General features: G+C 43.2%; 1 protein-coding gene across 1 annotated transcript in view; it reads left to right on the forward strand.

Annotated features, from left to right (window-relative positions):
* The window catches only part of carmil3 (capping protein regulator and myosin 1 linker 3), a gene marked incomplete at its 5' end in the record, with an annotated part of 71,936 nt that extends 55,819 nt beyond the window's left edge, over positions 1 to 16,117 (forward strand). The window contains 14 exons of the mRNA XM_079173213.1: positions 431 to 606; positions 692 to 779; positions 2,790 to 2,915; positions 3,811 to 3,877; positions 4,345 to 4,532; positions 5,332 to 5,411; positions 8,069 to 8,188; positions 9,511 to 9,676; positions 10,276 to 10,645; positions 12,383 to 12,489; positions 12,588 to 12,789; positions 13,045 to 13,113; positions 13,450 to 13,569; positions 15,969 to 16,117. Of these exons, the coding sequence (XP_079029339.1) occupies positions 431 to 606; positions 692 to 779; positions 2,790 to 2,915; positions 3,811 to 3,877; positions 4,345 to 4,532; positions 5,332 to 5,411; positions 8,069 to 8,188; positions 9,511 to 9,676; positions 10,276 to 10,645; positions 12,383 to 12,489; positions 12,588 to 12,789; positions 13,045 to 13,113; positions 13,450 to 13,569; positions 15,969 to 16,009 (1,920 nt within the window). The 3' untranslated portion in view covers positions 16,010 to 16,117. The remainder of the gene's footprint in view (positions 1 to 430; positions 607 to 691; positions 780 to 2,789; positions 2,916 to 3,810; positions 3,878 to 4,344; positions 4,533 to 5,331; positions 5,412 to 8,068; positions 8,189 to 9,510; positions 9,677 to 10,275; positions 10,646 to 12,382; positions 12,490 to 12,587; positions 12,790 to 13,044; positions 13,114 to 13,449; positions 13,570 to 15,968) is intronic.
* Between the last annotated feature and the right edge of the window lie 4,148 nt (positions 16,118 to 20,265).

Genomic DNA, 20,265 nt, shown 5'->3' on the forward strand with positions numbered 1-20,265 from the left:
GAGGACTCTTGGATACTCTCTATTGAATTTCAACTTACTTGAGAATAATTAGCATTTCTGTTTATGCTTTCAAATTTTTGCCGTCACGCAGAAGGCTCCATTTTTTTTTTAATTGGCAAAGATCAATATGCAATAATTCACTTCACGCGCACGTGTCCAACTTCGGCGTGAACCGACGAAGTTGGATCTGGAAGAAGGCGGACCGGGGTCGTCTGAATTGTTAGTAGTTGATGCACGGATGAATGGATTGCTGCTCTGCACATAAATAAAAGATGATGACAAGTCAGAGCAAAGGAGCTGGGTGAAAAAACCTAAGCGAGCAGATAAAAGAGCACCGTGCATGAATAATGAAATGCTTTGGAACCAGAGGATCATGAATGTGTATGTATTAAGAATGTGTGTGTGTGTGTCTCGGTTCAACCGTGTTTAGGTGGTGGTGGACTCGATGGTGTCCCTGTGCCGCGAGCTGTGTCCAATGTCCTGCTCAGCCGCCGAGAGACTCAGCACGCCTCTCTCGTCCATCTCCGAGCAAGTATCGATCCCGCGCTCCGCCATCCGCAACGCCCTCATGGAGAGAGCGGCTGAGGATATCAACAGAGCGCTGGAGTAAGGAGGAGGATGAGTGAAGCCGTTCAAAGTCGAGCCAAGGTAGTGACTTTCATTCTCATTCCATCCTCTCTCCTCTCTTCAGGGAGGTGAAGTTGTCTGTGGTCGCCTACCTGACCAACTCCATAGTGGATCAGATTCTACAAGAGCTGTACAGCACCCATAAAACCCTGGTACTGGTAATACCCCTTTCTGCATGACTTCTTTGTAGAAACGTAGAGCAAAAAACGTTTTGAGTTTAAAACTGAAATCTATAACTTTCACAGCGAAGACGATTTGGGCTCTAGTTCATCGCATAAACGTGAAATTTGTATTTTTAAAAAAGTGTTTCACAACACCTATCTATAACAATGACTCATAACATTTTATTAATCACATAACGTTACAGATTTCAGCTTTGAATTCTGGGGGGGGGGGGGGGGGGGCAACCAAGCAAAGACGAGTACTTCACTAAATGTTGAACGATTCCTTAATGTTGCTCAACATAAATCTGCAATTTATAGTTTTGAGGGCAAAGCAATGGGCCAACATGGCGGCTCGCACTGGACTCTCCATAGAGACGCAGCACAAGCCGGTCAGATTCCCTTCTGTTCCAGGCCACGAATATTTGGATCACCTCTCAACTGAAGCAAAACAAAGATATGAGACAAAATTGCAGGTTTTTTCGGGCACTTGCGATCCATATACAGCGTCCGCCGCCGTATTTCAGTCACTAAAATTCCACCACGTCCATGCCAGAGCTCCACTTCGGCGATGTTTACATCTATGTTGTGGAGCTTAGGCTTGTCTCGTTGTCAGTTAGTGCATCAAACCATCCGGCATTTTGGCAAAACAGAAATCACTCACTTCGTAAGCAGAAGACAGCATTATTTTGCCCTCCAAAAACTATAAACATCAGTCATTTTGGGAAGAAAGAGACCAAATTTGTATAAATGTACATCAACTCAAAGAATCACCACCCTGACATTGATCCAAACTCCACCTCCAGAAGTGATTGACAGGATGCGGACACGCCCTCTGACTCAGACTTCTTTTCATTGGTTGGATCGTTTCCACACTTTGAGAGGATCCATCACCGGTTCCAAGTCTAATACCGTTGCTTGCTGCTCACCAAAAACAACTTATTTATAAATGATGATCCATGAGCAACCTACTGCCGCTTCTACAAAATCATTCTCTGGTTTGTGCGGTGTGTTTGTGTACGACATGATGATTCAGTACATTTTGTTAGTCGGTGTCTTTGCATGAGTCATGGATTAATCCGAACACACTGAATCTTTAAAGCGTGAGAAGAAAACATCAGTATGACTGTTTATGATCACACGCACTATTGATCAAATGTTGCCAGATAAGTACAACCTCCCCTCCAGCTTACATCAGTGTAGTGCAGAGATTGAAGTGAGCGTCGGCTATGAAATGCCTCCAGATCACACTCAAAAGTCAGAGTTGGCACTCGAGAAAATTATAACATTTAAGATTAAATTTGGTGAGTTAAGAACCGGTAGTAGTGCAATTTCATTTGCAGAGCAGAAGCTCGTTATTGGTCCCCTACAGTGTGAAAGACCTTCTGTGAAATGGAGCACCCATTAAAATCCGATGCCTTGAATGCTTGAGCTTTTTAGCATCTTTTAAGCGAAGTAGGCACTGTTTTTTTTTTCAGCTGCTGTGTCATTACCATATCAGGATGAAGGGTTGTAAGTATCGAGCAGCTTTTCTGGGAGAATATTGCACTCAGAGACAACAAGACAAGTGGATTTGTGTCCGTTAAGGACATGATTGGACCCCTGCGGCTTCTCCTCTCCATAAAATTGAATTGTTTAAAATGAAGCCGCTGGAAAAAGAGGCAAAAAATAGACTTCTGGCAATAACACTGCCTTGCCCTGCTCTGTTTTGCATTCCATTCAGCCCCTGTGTCGTCTATCTCATTCTCTTCTTCTCTGTTTTGCTGCAGTGCGAGTTTGTCCTCTATCACGCCTCACTTTGCTTTAATAATCAAGATATTGCGTTTTAACCATATTCTTCATGGGCTTTGCAAAACTATAGCAAAGTATCCTGTGGCTTTGATTGGGAGCCTCTTGTGTACAGCGGCGGATGCACTTGTCCTCTTGAGTCAAAGGGTAGTCATCCTGGTGTGTGTGTGTGTGTGTGTGTGCGTGTGTTTTGATGTGCGTGTGTTGCATCAGCTGAGGCAGGTGTCTCAGGTGAAGCGCTGGGATGACGCCGGGACGGGGAGACGCACCGTCAGACAGTCCAGAATAATGGAGTCTCTGGATTTTCCTGATGAGGACTTTGGCGTCAACCTGGGAATAGTAAGTGTCTGAGGACATGCTGCTGATATGTGTAACTAGTGAGCTCCTTTTTAATCCAGAGGTACACGTGTGTATGATTATTGAGCATTACCTAGCAGTTGTTGGATGACAACAATTGTGATTATCAGCTGATAGTTTAGGTCTAGTGGATTCACTAGTTTTAGCGTCTGAAATGTACATTGCTATTTTTCTACTGTAGCAAATCCTGTGAATTAAATACCATTTGGATTTTGGGCCATTAAATGGAGAATGTAAGCAATTTCAGAATGTGCACCAGGATGTCCTGCTGCACCAGGTCACATTTTGCATCTTGTGAGCCAGGATGCTTTTCTGGCTATTCTGACCCACAATCATCTGCACAGCAGATAAATGAGCAAGAAGGAAGTTCAAGGTGCAGCGTTATGAGAGAATAGTGTATCCCAACTGAATGCATGCAGCAGCAGCAGCAGTGTGTACTAAAAGCAAGAAGAAAACCTATGCGATTTGGAACGCAGCTCACATTTCCCATAATCCCTGTAGCTTCCCACTGCAGAGAAGATGCTGATTTCCACTTCTTCGCACCGTGTATCTCTTCTCTCCTTTACTGAAGAGGATAAACATGTTGGAAGTAATCTTCTCATCATCTTTGCTCCACTTTTTCAGGAGGAACAGTCCTTAAAACAACCAAACAGATTTCCTCTGAGATTAAGTCACAGCATTTTGTTTGTGTTTGGTTGTTAAGGACAGTTATGGTTTAAAATATACTGGTGATTTATTAATGTCGAAATACAATACGTAACCCACTTATTCGCTTTGCTTGCTTTGTGCATTGTTGTCACGTCTGTGTTAAAATATTTAGATATAGTGTTAGAAATAAAGTCACTGCTCATTATGCGTTTATCTCCTTTGACAAAAGGACACAATGGCTATTAAGAAGAGGAGCTCCCGAACCAGAAGAATCCGTCCCGTCTCCACCAGACAGAGTGAGTTTTTGTGCCTCGACTCGCAGCTAATTGTGCTCAAGTGCTCACATAGCGTGAAGTCTTCACACTAAAAGCAGGCTCAGGGTCTGTTTGTGATAACAGTAGTGTATTTCTTCAGTAGTGGTGCTTTTAACTTTTCTCACAGTAGTGACTGTGTTATTAACCAGTGTATTTAATCTTGCATGTGGTATTTTAATATTGAGGGATTAAGCCTTTTTAAGTAATAGCATGGCCTTCTCTGTGATACAGCCTTCGGGCCCCACTTGACATTTTTGCCCCACTAGTGGTGACGGTCTAAGAGTAGCAGAGTGGCCTCGCCATTTCATCCACTTCCTGCCTCACAGGGCCACTAAGCTAAAGGCCAGAGACTGTTTTCATATTTGTCTATGTAGTTGAACTCAACATGCTGTGTATTAATATGTAGTCTACTGTAGGATAAAATCATTTATTATTCTGTCTCGTTGCAGGTCTAGGTGACGAGCCCAGTCCCTCTCCTACCCCCTCAGCCCCACCCCACTCTGCCCCTCTCACCCACTCGGCATCATGGGAGTGTCTGTCCACCCTCCCAACCAACGGCTCGCCCTTGCGTCACGTGACCCACGTCAGGCCTCGCCCGCCGCGGAGACACAGAGCGGGTCACCCTCCGCCGGAATCTGTAAGTCGATGGCGAAACGGCGTGGCGGTGACCTTTGACCTTATTCTGAGCTTCAGTTGGCAGGAAGCGGCTTTCCCTCGAGCTTCTTGTAACGGGGAAAACGCCAAAGGGCCGTTTCTCCCCCATGAACAGATTTGTAGCTTTTTTGTTGTTGTTGTTGTTGTTGTTGTTAATTTGTATGGCATCTGGATCTTTTTATGGGCACCTGGAAGGTAAAGTGTTTACTATGCTAGTGGCACCACTGTATATGTTTAATTGTGGATCTCACGCTGCAGCATGAAGTTCAGTCCCTGTGTTTTCACTAACGAGCTTCAGAGGCGCTTCGAGGTGAGAAAGTAAACCCGAGATGTTTAGTTGTCAAGGGTTTCTTTTTATCGCTTGCATTCTTCGCGTGAACTGTTGTTATTTATCTTGTTTTCCGTGCCAGTGGCACTTTCCAAAAATAAGTTCCTTTTAAAGTAGGAAGCTGTCGCATGCGTCTCTGTGACTCGATTGTTAATCATGCGCCGCCATCTCTCTGGGGCCGCGGGGCAGGCTCTAACTTAGCGGCTTGTTTGTTTTGAGACTTTGTAAAAGGGCTTATTCTAAATCTGTACAAACTGAGTTAGAGCGGCGTGATGAGGAGTCGTTTTACAAACAGACTTCTGTTGGCGCTGGATTTGGTTCTGCCAGCAATCCATTTGAAATGATGATACCTTTTGTCAGCCTTTCAGTTTTTTTGTCGACATGGCAGATTGATCATTTTTATCCTGTTATTCTATCCGTTTCCTGTTGTGTGTGTGTGTGTGTGTGTGTGTAGCATGGTTCGGAGAACGGAGGAGTCAGCATGCTGGAGGATGGACTGCCTGATTTCTACAGCAAGAGAGTTCTACCCGACAGGTAGCTCACAACATCAGTTTGCACATTCAGCCAGTGGTTTCAAACTATGCCACTGATCTACAGGGTGGAGGCAACGCTCCAAAAAATAAACACAGCAATGGAGCAGCAAAGCATAGATAAGATAAGATTACCCTTTATTAGTCCCACAGCAGGGACATTTGCAGTATTACAGCAGCAGAGGGGATAGTGCAACAAGAAAGAAAAAACAAGTAATCAAACAGTAAAGGTTTGATAAATAAGTAAACCGGAATACTATCAAGTTATTGCACAACTGAAATAGGAAATATGAACTAGAAAACATGGATGTAAACAAAGCACGTTTGAAGTTTATAAGAACAACTGGCTTTGCAAATATTTCATAAGGAAGGAAATGCATTCAGCATGATTGTTAGACAACTTAAGAATACACACACACAGCGTTCTGGTGAGTAACACTGAATGTAAACAGACGCTTTAGAAAACAACAAAGGGCACATTTAAAACACAAAGTTAGCGACGAGCTGTTCGGCATCGTGGAGAATTTAGCAACTAAAGAGGCAGCAATGTTCAAGAGTTAGTGGGAACGGTCACCAGCTGGCCGTGAACAGGAATCCTAACAAATGCCAGAGTTAAAATGTGATGATGTATCCCCACCACTGCCACCAAGCAGGCAAAAAACGTGCAAAAAAAATCATTTTAATGCACGTCATAAGTAAATCTTAATAAATAAATAATAATAAATTAGTAAATCTTTGTCACCTCAAGAACTCCAATAACTTCCGGGGCAATGTTGACACTCGGTATGATTATTGCCATGCAGCCAGTGACTGAATCAGTGTCTCCCAAAGCCTCCAACCATGAAGGGAAAAGGCAGTATCATCACGGCCTGTCTTCCTAAACCCTGACTGATCGTTTTAATCACAATTACGGGATCGTCTTCTCATAATTATCATATAAAAAACGTTTTTATTACAATATGCTAAACTCTAATCGTGAGACATTGAGTTAGAATTATGATCAATACAATTCATAATTACGGGAGAGCGCTTCTCAGCTTGTTTGTTTTTCCCTACGATGAACGTAATGTGTTTCAGTAAGAATGAAATGGAAATGTTCTCAGTGTTCCATCACATTGTATTTAATTGGACAGAATCATTTCATCCAAATCGGGCTGAATGATAGAAATCCTGTGGCCTCTTTAAAGGGGTCGTACTAAACGCATCATGTTCGCTGTGTATGAATATGTGAATGACGTTAGTTTCAGTGGGTGAGATGCTCAGTCTTACATAAAAGTTACCAAACCGCTACACCAAAAATGACAATATGTTAAAACGCACCTACACCAGAGGTGTTCCTCCTGTGTGCTACCTACAGTTCATTCTACATGCAGGACAGCGAGACTCTTCAACCTCCATGCTCTCATGCTCTCATGTCATGTAGTAGTGATGATAAATGAACGGCATGCTGCTGAAGCACTTTGGCAAAGATGTAGCGGAGAGTTTGTTTTGCACTGAATAGAGACCTACTTTGTGGCTCTGTTTGTTCAATAACCAGAACATATTCCATTATAGAAAATAAATCATGTTGTTTACTGTCACAGTCCATCCTCCTGTTTACGGACTCATTTTCTTTGGAACTGCACAGCAAGATAGTCTCTTTGCTTTCTCTGTATTAGAGACGGTACTGAGTGTCTGAATACAGATCTGTGGCAAAGCAACTATATGCTGAAGAAACGCAATTATTTGCTTTCATTAAAATGGCAACAATAAAGCTCGACTAAGCATTTTAGCATCTTTTTGCTCAATGTTTTGGTTCTCCAATTGTTTTCATTAGCCTTGTTTTCTACTAGCTGTGAACATAGTGGAGCAATTAGCAGCTAAAGAGCTACATATATATATATATATATATATATATATATATATATATATATATATATATATATATTCCCCTCAGGAGTGGGGGAGACCATAAACTGATAAAATCAATCATTGCAGGTTTATAGCAGCACTTCATCAAGTTTAATTTTAGGAAGTAACCAAAATAAGATCTATTATATCTTTTATGAGAATTTTAAAACTGTATATTTTACAGCATAAATATAAGTGAAAGTATTAAAAAAAGAAATGCTAAAACTCAAATGAAATACTCCAACGCAGCACACTGGGTTAAGACTTTTATGTTGGTGTAATGACACATTCAAAGTCAGTTTTAAGTTCGCCATTTATAAGCAACTTTCTTTATTTGGCTCATAAAATCGTTGATTTTAGATTGTAATATAATCACACATGGCTCAAAAAAAGTTGAAATTAAACGGCGCTTTACTTCCCACATGGAAATAGCAGTTCCTGAACAGTTGCGAGGTCACGTGACAGTGTGTGGTTAATGCTCACCAGCAGTGCGTGAAAAAGAGTCATTGAGGCAGCATGAACTGTGCCTACTGCCTTCTGTCACACACATTAAACCATCTGCACAGACCCACTCAGAATGGGAAAAAACCCAACATTATGGTCAAATGGGACATTAACATAAGTAACACTTAAATAGGATGTACACTGGTCAATAATGGTTGATGGCTCATTGGCATTAATGCTACAACTGTACTGTATCTGTCTGTTCTTTAACTCCGCTGTCTTTACCAATAACCCTCTCTGACTTCCCCTCTTTTCTCCCCCCTTCAGTCAGTTGTCATCCCTCCATCAGGGCCAGTCGCTGAGGAGGAAGAAAAGACGCAGCGTCTTGTCCATTTTCTCCGGCTTCCGCAAGAACCGCAACTCCACCATCTCTAACCAGGACTCTGAGTGAGTCCGCAGCACCGGGGCCCGGAGTGGAAGGAGGGGGGGGGGATGAGAGGAGCATTTAAGTGCACAGACCCAGAGAATGAGATGAGGCTGTTAAATGAATCCAGCGGCGGGCGTTAACGTCACTTCATTGCTTCATAAATATTTTAATGGAAGAAAATATGTCGCAGTCTTCGACTGTTTTCCCCCGTGCTGTTGCATTCTATGGTATTGCATGCGTTTGAGTTGCCGTTTGCATTACGACACCAGGGAGGAGAAAGTACACGGCGGAAGACTTATTTAAAAAAAATATATATATTACACAGATTAGTAACTGTGGGTGGAGAAATGCACTCAGTGAGCGTCACCTTTTTAAAAGGAGTTACAGTTGCAAAGGAAAGAGGCACTCAGTGCTTACAGATTGAACTCAGAGGAAATGTGACTAAAAACTGGTGGCACCGGTAATTTATTCGCCTTGTTGCTCCACCGTGCCGCGGCGCTGGAGTTACGCTCTGTGTGAAAGAGGACTACGGAACAGATGATGTGTACGATGTAGTGTTTTACCTGCAGATTGTTCACCTGGCCGCCTCCTGCACACATTCCTTTTGTCTTCCTTTGGATTGTATTTATTATTTATATCATTCTTTATGCCTCACAGGGATGCACAACGGAATGCAGTCGTAGCCTATTTGCAACTCAAGAAAAACATGACAGACAAAGCTAAACACAAACCGTAGAGCATGTCTGGAGGGCGTTTTTTTGAATTTGCTTCAGGAGGAATGTAGACGGCAGCGACGAAAACAATTCTCTGGGCAGATACTATGGCTGACATTAAAAACTCTTCATCAGGAAAACATTGTCCATCAGTTCTGCGCTCTCTTTCGCTCGCTTTTCTGCGGTTCGCCCATCAAGTGCTGCTTGATCCGGAAGGCCTCGACTAGGCTCAACAGTCATCGACCTCCCGTCGCTGGGTTCGCCCTCGAGTCTTGTTTTCTTATTTTCCTGCGACCGAACTTCAGCCTGCCAGGGAGTAGTCTGTGTAGTGGAGCAGCCTCAGGTCCTAGCTGGGTTAGCTTAGCTTCCATCTCGGCTCTTCTCCCTCTCGGCCCTGTCGTCTTAATACAACAGCAAAGAGTGTTTGGGAAGTGTAGATTATTTAGTTTGTTCATGATAAATACAGATTAATGCACAATATATTTAGAACATCACAAGTAAGTCAGTTAAAGGGCAAGTTAGATCACCTAACACTTCCTCACATCATCCCGTGCCTCTCGGGTCAAACCTCAAACCCATAAATACTCATCAAAATCTCTTGGTTGTTTTTCCTGTGTCCGCTCCAGCAGCGCCTCAGAGAACGTCTACTCCATGATTCAGCACCCTAAGGAGGCTGGGAGGCCCGAGAGCACTGTTCCTGGAGCGAACGGGACCATGCCGTCGCCTCGGCCCGTGCAGGGTGTACCTGCGCATGGGATGAGGGCTGCCAGTCCCTCCTGCCTCATCCAAAGACAGGTGCAGTGTGTTCAGGACAGTCCTAGTAGAGAAATTCAAACAAATTCACCACCGACGGTGAATCCTGAACCAGCTCCGAGGATGCTGCGCTCCAGCCAACTGTGACCTTTGAACTCATAGGCGACACTACGCGAGTGTGTGTGATTGATTTACAAATAGTTTTACGATTCACAAAACGTTGCATTGTTCCCCTGCTGGAATAGTGGACCAATCTGTTAGTAGTAAATGCAAATGTGCAACGATTTCATGACACAGTGCATCGATGCTCCCGGTCTTTATCGGTGCCGGACGTGTGTAGCTTGTCAGAGATGTGGCCTATTTTAAATCTCTGCTCAAAGTCCACGGATCCTCTCTGAGCCTTGAGAGGATTTGAGGACATCGCCAAGAAAATGTGGGATAATTCAATTTTCGTATAATTGAATTCACTAGAATTACAAAATGTTAAGCGTAGCCCTCACTCTCACCACTGCTGCCACCGGACTAGACGGTTAAATGATTCAGTGCATCATTGACAACAGGGAATCCTAGACAGTATATTATAAGGTCTGTGAAGTCGGATGACTTTTCTTAGGCTCTTTTTTTTGTTTGTCGTTGTCCAGTCCACAGACCTGGTCAGCATGGTGTACAGCTGCATTGGGGCAGAAATCGAGGACTCTGATGGGAGCAGCTCCTGCGACATGAAAGAGATGGACCAAGATGCTGACGGAACGACCACCATCTCTGACGCAGATCCTCAAACTAACGGCCACGTGGTGTCCTCCAAGCACCAGACGGACAGACAGATGGAGAAGGGCAGGCAGGAGAGGATCGTTCCCCTGACAGACCCGCGGACTGACACGGAGGAGGGCGGAGAGGACGGCGGCGGCGGTGGGAACGCGGTCCCCTGTGGGCCGAAGCCAGAGCCACCTCCACAGAGCATCAAGCCCAGTCTGGCTGTTATGAGGCAGAGACACCTGCAGGAGAGTTTAGGTACTGCAGCTGAGACCACAAGCGAAGTTGTATTGCAGTGTTGTGTGATTGTTCTGGCTCAGTTTGAACAACAGAGTTTCAATGTGCAAGACTCGTCATACAAACAACCTACCAACAACTTTCTAAATATTACGACAAGCACAAAACACTAAATCGCATGCTCAGTGCTCAGAATACAGTTTAAGTGCTTATTATGGGCCGTACAGATCACTGAATAAAATGCAAGCATATCGGGTTATTTTAACAGCTTTACCCTGGTTGGCAGCTTTGCAACATAATGTTGACGTACTGTACAAACATCACCATGGTGGCAAAATAAATACCGTTTATTTCCTTTAGTCACTGTCAAAGCTCTGCCATGGATCGAGTACCAGGGGTTTGAGATGCAGGAGCGTAAATTGTTGTGTAACTGTAGAGTATATGCTTTTCAACATTACATTAAAGTTGGAGCTCACGCTATTTTACAGTAGTTGATTAAATTTGCAAGTTCAATTTTATTTCTTGTGTTTGATAAACAAACGGTAAACTAATGCAGTGACGTACGATCACATTTATTACATGAATATTAAAACAGGATTAATGTAGTGTAATGTCAGACTCACAACATTATGATGACAAAATACTGTAGTTTAATTACTGTCGACTGAAGTCAGCTGGCTGGCTCTCTGTAATTATATGCTTTTTAAAAAAAAAAAACCATTTTCTGATGTTAAAATGCAGGATGTGGCACTTTTTTTTTGTAAATACCTCAATCGGTTATAATTACGAGCAATAACGTAACATTAATGATGAATTACCAGATCTGCATGTAGTACAAAGGAATGTATAGATGGCAGCTAACAATACTGGTTCACAGTGATACATTCTTGTATCTCTGTTCTGTGAACAGTTAAAAAAAAAACAGCTCTCTGGGGAAAGAAGCTCAGAAGAAGCCACATGAAGAAGTACGGAAACGACTACGGTAAAATCATAAATAGATCGGCATCATTAAAAGAAGATTTGTCGAAGACAAGTCTGTCAAAGTGAGTTTAATGAGAGACAACAGTACAAGCAGGCGGAGATCTGATTGGCTCGGTCCCAAAGGTACGCTGTCGCAAACTATAAGGGCCTTTACGGAGAGACGGCCATTGTTAAGGGCTGTTGTTGGTTTCAAGTCTAGACTTTGTAATGAGCAAGACTACAGACTACGCTCTGTCTCAAAGGGAATTAAGAGATCAGTACAACAGCTCGAGGCCAGAACGGGTCATCCCATAACATCAATGAAAGGAATCTTTAGATTGACATTAAAAATTGAGACATTGCCCAGAAGAGTACGCTTTTTGATTGATAAAAAGTGAATATATGATTGATAATGGCTGCTGCTATTTTATTTGACATCAGGGACAACCCGTCAGCATGTAACCATAGTATATGAGCATATATGCACATGCATAGTAACAAGGTGCCGGCATATTTTGCATAATCCGTTTGTCTCAAAGTTGTAGAAATCTCTTAACATAGAAATGTAAAGCAACTCTCGTACTTTTGGAGCTTTATTTTCTACTTATTCTATTGTTTTTGTTTGGTAAAGTAAGCCCCGACTAGACTGGGACTGAAATCACAGCCATAGCACATATAAAGCACAACTACAGTGTGGACCTGCTCCTCAGTGTTGTGGCTCGAGGGCTTTTACTTTTAATTGTACAACAAACCTCTGACGGTTCTTTCTACGTGCTGGCTGTGTTCTTGTCTCACCAGAAGAGGCGGGAAGGCTGCAAGGAGAAGAAGACCAGAGTGAAAGGAAGCACGACGAGAAGCCGAGAGCGCGAGGGCCAGAGGGACAGCGTCCTCTGCCGCCCCACAAGGTAAGCGTGCAGCATGTGAAACAGACGGAGGAAAGCTTTCACTGCTGACTCTCTTTGACGCGCGACATAGCACACAAAACGCTGCGTTCCTCCCGCAGCCCGGTCTCGACCTCTCGAGAGACGACGCCTCTCTGGAAAAAATGGCCACGGCCTCTCCCAGAACCTCCCCCGTGAGTCCAGGTGAAGCGTCGGCCGATGACCAGACGAGCTTGCCTCCCGCTCAGCCAATCATCGAAGAGGAGGGAAGCCCACCAGCATCGGCCAAGCCGGGGATAGAAGCAGCGGACCCCGTCAGTCAAGGTGCTGTAACAACTTGACTTCACTTGTGATGTGGGAGACAACGCGTGATTTAAAAAAAAGTGGGGTGTAATCTTCTTCTCTGAAAAAGTTTCAGATCTTTTATTGCTCTGTATAGTCATTGTAGATTTAATACAAATATCTGAGTTCTGCTAGTTAGAATAAAGTGGCAACATATAGAATACGGTCAGTTAATGACAAGGCCATCTAGACAGAATATGATCAGATGATGATTTTTATGACCGTTCCCCCAACCAGATGAGGAAGGTCATAATGGATTTCCAGCCACTTCGCGTCACACCAGGAAGTCCAAATCGTTTGACATAGGTATGTCTGACGCTGTGGTTACCCCGTCTGTTGTGCACACATTAAGATGAACACAACATGCATGTTTAGTTCTACGCATGGATGTCTGAGACAGATGCACATCTCGCTGTTTTTGTTCATAATTCATAACAATGGCGCAATGCCTTTTGTTGTTTACTATCAAAAGAAAGCAGCGCGAGTCTCTTATTTGATGTGCTCCCATGCCCGTAGAGCTTTCTGGCTGCGTACCGCTTTGCTGCTTCACCCGACAACCCCTATTCTGTTCCCACACCCCACTCTCTCTGTGTGTGTGTGTGTGTGTGTGTGTGTGTGTGTTCTCGTGCCATTTCCCCTCAGGCATGGAACAGGACAGCCCCTACGATCTGGAGAGGTCCTCAGATCACAGATTTTCTGTGAAAAAGACCCGTTTCCCCCAGCACAGAAACAGATCTCTGGACTACCCTGCTGGGACCAGGTGTATGTATCTGTTTCTCTTCCTGCCAATATGTGTGGTGTGACAACCATGGAGCAGGAAAAGTTTGCACCCTTGAGTTTTAAAAGATTTTTAGCTGATATGTACAGTTTTGATTGAAAGTGGACTAAAATTAGTAAGAAATTCAGTTTTTGAAGTCAATTAAAAGCCTAAAAAGAAGGTTTCTACGGCTTCATTTGATAACTTATTTTTTGCAAAAGCTCAACTCCACATGGATGAGTCATACCCAACATATTGAATGCATGCTTGTTCCGGTATATTATGAATGGCTGACCAAAGAAAGAAATCCTCAAAACATCATTTAAAGACGTAATTTGGCTGTTTTCCAGAAACGTCTCATGGCAGCCGGATCTGACGCTGCCTGGATAAGCGTGCTATTAAACGAGAACCCTTACCATATTTTCAAATACAGATAAATCACTCCTGAATTCATTCGAGCCGATTCCTTGATACTATGTTGCATTATTGAGATAATTGGCAGCCATGTTGAGCTGATTCGTCATCGGTTTCTACACGTTTGTTATTGAAGATGAAACCCCTGTAGCCGTGGAACTCCAGGGGCACTAATGACATGGCACAACCACTGCCAATTGCCTCTGTAATACAGACCTGTATATCAAAACACCTGCTGTGTGGGACGAAATTACAATCACTGTGAGAATCCTAAAAAGGTCCACATGTCAGAAACGATGGCGTAAAGGCCAGTTATGTAGAAGGTGTGGAAGCTACGTGGGCCTCTGGGTCCTCTCTGGTTACATTTCAGACAGGCTGATGCATCGAGCACAGACTGCGTCATCTGGCACGTTGTCACATTTGTGTTTCCTGCACACCAGCGGTTTCTTAAAGTGGGGTCTGGGGACCCCCAGGGTTCCATGGCACTCTGCCAGCGGGTCCGTGACAAGTTTACAGATTCATCCCTTTAAGTTAAGATATAAAGATGTGTATCTTTCTTAATAACTTTCTCTTGTGTTCCCTCGTATTTTTAAAACTATTCAAATAAAAAAATGTGCTATCAAATAACTCCAAGGGGCCATGCATGAGAGGGTCCCGGGTCTCTGTCTCGACAGAGTCCTTGGCTGAAAGAATGTGAGAACCTTTTCTGTACACAGTGAAATCTGAATGCTTGAAGTGTAAGGACAATTTATTTTTCATGGCCACTTTGGGGCAACAGAACAAGCTAAAAACAAAGAAGTGGGCGTGGTCACCGTGACGTCACCCATTGTTTTTTTGGACTGCTGTTTTGAGGCCTTGAGTTCGGCATTTTGGCCGTCGCCATCTTGGTGTTTTACAACCAGAAGTGAAACCTGAGAGTTGAGCTGAGTAGAAGCAAACGCTGAATAACACATTATTAGGTGACCAAAAAGGAACAATTAACTTGGATAAACAGAACTTTAACCCTTTCACAGTCTGTTTTTAAAGACGAAAACAGGCAGACAAACCTGTCAATCACAAGGTAGCCCCGCCCTAAAGCACACTCTGCTTTATGGTCTGTTTGACTCTAAATGGACCATCATTTACTAAATGAACATCATGCTGTACTGAAGAAGACTGAAACTAGAGATTGAGACCATGAACTCATGTTTACAATGTTTACTGAGGTAATAAATCAAGAGAGAAGTAGAGTCATTTTCTCATAGTCTTCTAAACATCCAGCCAACGGAACGTTAGCATTACTGTTAGCATTAGTGTTAGCCACCTGATGAATGGAAAACCAATTTTCATTCCATTTTAGTATTTGCACCCAAATGCTCTGCTATGCTCACGAGCTAGCTCTGTCTTTCTGCTGTTTGGTAAGTGAAGTAGAGTGCAGTTGGTTTATTTATTTAGAGTGGTTTGTTGTTTTGCTGAAAACAGCTGTCTGGTTTAATAGTCAAGAGCTGAGTTGCGTGCCAGACATCCAACACAAAGATTCCAAATAGACCGAAAGGCTGTGCAGAGCTTATTAGGGCAACTGCGTAGTTGGGGGATTATGCTCCGTGGGTTTGGCACTGCTGATGACCCCCTCCACACACCACACAGTCATTTGATCATTTGTTAATGCCAGATATCGATTGGTGCAGCTTTAATCCTGCTATATCTGGATTATTTTGAGTGAACAGAAACTAGCTTATTAAAGTCGATGTGGTGAACTTGTCAGATTGCCTGCTTACAAATCGAGCACATACGCAGCAACGTTATCATTCAGTCTGAGTTTGTGTTCAACTGATGAACGCAAGTCCAACACTCCCCGTCCTTCTATAGCTCTGCAGCCGTAAAGGAAGCACAGCTTTGGGGCGATACTACTCTGTCTGTTTGTCTCTACTGGTGACACGTTGATAACGGGAAAGCCTGTTGATTGGCTCAGCTTTGCAGTCGTGTAATGACACTGCATCTGCTTCCTCAGGTTATGAAAGCCCCCGGCTTGGTAACAGAGACGTGTTATGACGTTACCAGTGGACGAGAGGAAATTTGCTGGGCGGAGACGGCTGGAACAAGGAGGACTGGACGGAGACGAGCTTTTAAAACCGTGTGGACTGAAATGACAAAGCTGCAACAGCTACTTTTCTTCTTCTTTTCTTTCTTTTCCCTTCTCCTTTTTTAATCCGTGTAAACATTTGTTGCTGAAAATGCATGTACTGGTGTGCTTTCTGTCCGGTTGTCTTTTCTCAGGCATAAGGAAAGCTCTGACCTGCAGTCCATACAGCACACAGTATCCAACGTCTCTCCAGTGTGCTCATCATGAACCGTTTTATGCATTTGTGCAGAATAATTGAATGCGGTCGTCTCACCCACCCCCTCCCCCCTCTCCCCCCGTCTCTTACTGACAATCTGTGACTACTAAAAGTGAGTTTGTACTGTATTTATCCTAACGGAGATGTAAATGCCGACTACGAAACTGCACTAACCATTGTGGTAACTTAACCTGTGAACAATCATGTTTTTAATTGTGATATATCATTTAATAACTGTGAAAGTATGCTTTTTTTTTTTCTTCTTTTTTTTTGTGTATGCTGACATTGATGATTGAGATGTGTGTTATCATGCACTTAGCGCTCCCATCTCTGCAAGAGTATTTTAAGTATCCCTTACAGTTTGAATCTGATTCTGCAGGCCGGGAAATTAGTATATTTTCTAAATATGGATCTACAAATCAGAATAAATAAAATTGACTTTACACAAGGAAATGTGTTGCTGAGAGTCATGTTTATGAGATGATGATTGTACACATGAGGGGCGGTTTATTAGTCCTGGGGTGAAGACGGTTGTATAATATCCTCAGGATACCCGTTTCCAATCTTTAAAGTGGACACATGCTCATTTTCAGGTGTGGATGTTTATACTGTCCGCTTGGAGGACGCGGTAGTATTTGTATGAATTCATTGAGCCAGGAGGGTCCTATAGAGATAACAGATCTCTTCTCTCAGGGAGTTCTAATCGGCAGCTTAAACTGTTTCTTAAAAAAAACAATTTCAAATCTTAGCACAAAGAGGCAACACAAGGGAAATAGTGCAAGAGGAGAGGCATAGAGGCCAGACCAGCAACCTGAGTCAAGGATTATGAACAGCATAATATTTCCTTTAGGGCCGTTTGTAAAAGCCCTAGTCCAAGAAGAGTGCGTCTAAAGTTAAGGATGTGTTGCAGCTCAGTCCATGCCCAGGGTGCATAACATCAGAAAGCCGTTTTGCCTGCAGCTCAGCTCACAGCACACCCTGGGGACCTTTAAAAGATCTGAAACGTAGATTTACTGTAATGTAATAGTTGCTGATGTGGCAGGATAGAATGTTTGATGTATAAGTATGCCGTTTGCCTTAATGACTTTGGCAATAAACAGCAACATGCATTTCTCCTCCTCTGGTAAAGAGAGGACCATCCTGAAGATAAATCTTCTCTTAACTATCGGCAATTAAGTATATTTCCAAAAATGTTTAAACTACGGCAGCTACAAGTTAGGACCTTTTTGAAGCCTTTGTTGCTTCGATTTTAACCATTATTTTTATTAAAAGTCTGTCTCTTCCAACTTTATGGAAGTGCAATACTAAAGTGGTGGGACACTCCTTTTAACTAAAAAAAAAAAAAAAAAAAAAAAAAAGACAAAACAATATTCTTGTCTCAGCTGTATGATATATAAATTAAAAAACAAGTTTTTGTTCAAATATATCTTTTTAACATCTCGACTGTTGCTGTCTCTGAGCAGCAGATGGCAGCAGAGACTGAGCGCTCCTCTCGTGAATCCGCCTGCTCACTGCTCGTCGCCGTCAAGTCATCATAACCTGTTATTACCATAAACATGGATCCCCGCCACTGTGGCTGCAGCAATGAGGGCAGAATATGCATAGAGGGAGGGAGTGGGGGGGACACAGCTGTTGTGATGTTGATGTTTCTAGAGGAGATCCGCACTGACGCTATAAGCATGCTCATTAATTACTCCCCGTCTCTGGTATGTTTACAGCAGATTAGGCCAATACAGCAGGCGCTCACTCACTCGCGTGCTCTCTGTGAGATCAGGACCTGCACCGTCTGTCGGCTGGTCCACACAATGACGGGCCCGTTTTTTGTTGTTTTTTTTTATCCTGTGAACACGAGAAGCGTTTTGATTGTCTGAAGTGTGTGTGTGTGTGTGTGTGTGGGGGGGGGGGGGGGGGGGGGGTGTTGCGTTCACCTTGGCTTTGTCACCGGAGAAGCCCGGCCTTTGTCTTTCCATCCACACAGAGATCCTATCACGCCCGCGTGCCCTGCTGAATGTTTCATTACAGTGTATGTAAACCTACGCGCATGCATTACGCTCATTCATCTTGATGCGTATCGGATGGTGTGAGGCGTGCGCTGCCGTTATCTAGCGTGCTTTTCCCCACAAGCTCGCTCATTCACTCTGTCTACAGTATTTAGTGGAGACGTGTGTGTGTGTGTGTGTTCCTCGGGATGTGTTCAGCACCAGCAGATGGGTCAACAGCAAGCCACTTGACTCGCTGTGTCAACAGTGGAAGGCTAGTAATGGGGTTTCTGTGAGCAGGTGCGCTCCGTAGTGCAGCTATTGAGCAGCACGAGCCCAGGTAACGAAGCCTGACACGGGATGGGGTTCCACTGTATGTGCAGTGTGATGCCAAGAAATATTTAGTTTTAGTTTTAGCTTTAGTTTTAGCTTCTTTGTCAGGTAATATAATGACTGCACACAAAAAAAAGGATTTCACTATAGTGTCACCACAATGATAATAGCACATTATATCTCTTTTCAAACACCTATGCCCTACTGCAAGCATACATCAGTTTATCAAACCTATAAAGGCCCTCTTCATTTTTTTATCTGCCCTTATTTTACTCTCATATATGCAAAACATGCTTATTGTGGTTGAAGAATCGGGATGCAGGCTTGTATCCAGGCTACACCTTCATGAGGCAGTGGACATTTTATGAGCGGCAAAGCCGGATGCTCCAAATTCTTTTGATTAAAAGAAAAAAATGTCGATCTGTGCCATGAAAGAAAAATAAAGCTTGAAGTCAAGCAACATGGTCTGCAGCTTGATTGATTTAAAGCTCGGGGAAGCGGACAAGACTCGAGAATGAAATGTGTTTTCACGCAACAGAACAGCTGTGTTTGTCATTTAAAAGCTCCGAGCCTATGCCTTCATTTGGACAGTGCCGGCCAACAGACAGATAACAGAGTATAGCTCTGATTATCACATTTGAATGTACTGTAAGGACTATGCTGTGGTCAGCAGAAAACAGATCGTATACAGTAATACCACAATGCAGTTTGCTCCACACATTTGATTCAAAATGACCACAAAAAAAACCCCAAAGACTCACGCAACTTTGAATATGGGCAAAGCATCACAAAGAGACACAAAGCAACTACAAAGAGGCTCACAATGACTACAAAGAGGCTCAAGATTACTACAAAGAGACTCATGACTACAAAGAGGCTCACAATGACTACAAAGAGACTCTTGACTACAAAGAGACTCACAATGACTACAAAGAGACTCTTGACTACAAAGAGACTCATGATGAAGAGGCTCAAAATTATTGCAAGGAGACTCATGACTACAAAGAGGGTAAAAATGACTGCAAATAGACCCATGATGACTACAAAGACACTCATGAAGACTACAAAGAGGCTCAAAATGACTGCAAAGAGACTCATGACTACAAAGAGGCTCAAAATGACGACAAAGAGACTCATGAAGACTACAAAGAGGCTCAAAATGACTGCAAAGAGACTCATGACTACAAAGAGGCTCAAAATGACGACAAAGAGACTCATGAAGACTACAAAGAGACACTGGATGACTACAAATAGACACAAAATCACAACTAAGAGACTCAAAATGACTACTAAAAACACAAAATATATCTTCAAAAAGATAAAAAATTATTACAAAGTGACTCAAAACAACAACAACAGACACAAAATAACCACAAAGAGATATAAATCAACAACAAATCATGCTTGTGTGTAGGATAGGTGGGGGGGGGGGGGGCTTTTGTATGTCTGTGCCCAGGGGCCCATTGTCTCATAATCTGCCCACGAGTCTGGCAATAACTCTCATAAGTGGGCTGAATGCTAGTATAGAATATCAGACTAAATAGCAATGTTGACTGTTAAAAAAAACAAGGTCCTTCTCACATGTGACCGAGACAATCAAACTGCCTAAACAACAACAACACCGTTAAACTGCGTCCAGGTCTGCGCCACACACTGC

Source organism: Pholis gunnellus (assembly GCF_910591455.1).
Source record: "Pholis gunnellus genome assembly, chromosome: 14".
Taxonomy (NCBI): Eukaryota; Metazoa; Chordata; class Actinopteri; order Perciformes; family Pholidae; genus Pholis; species Pholis gunnellus.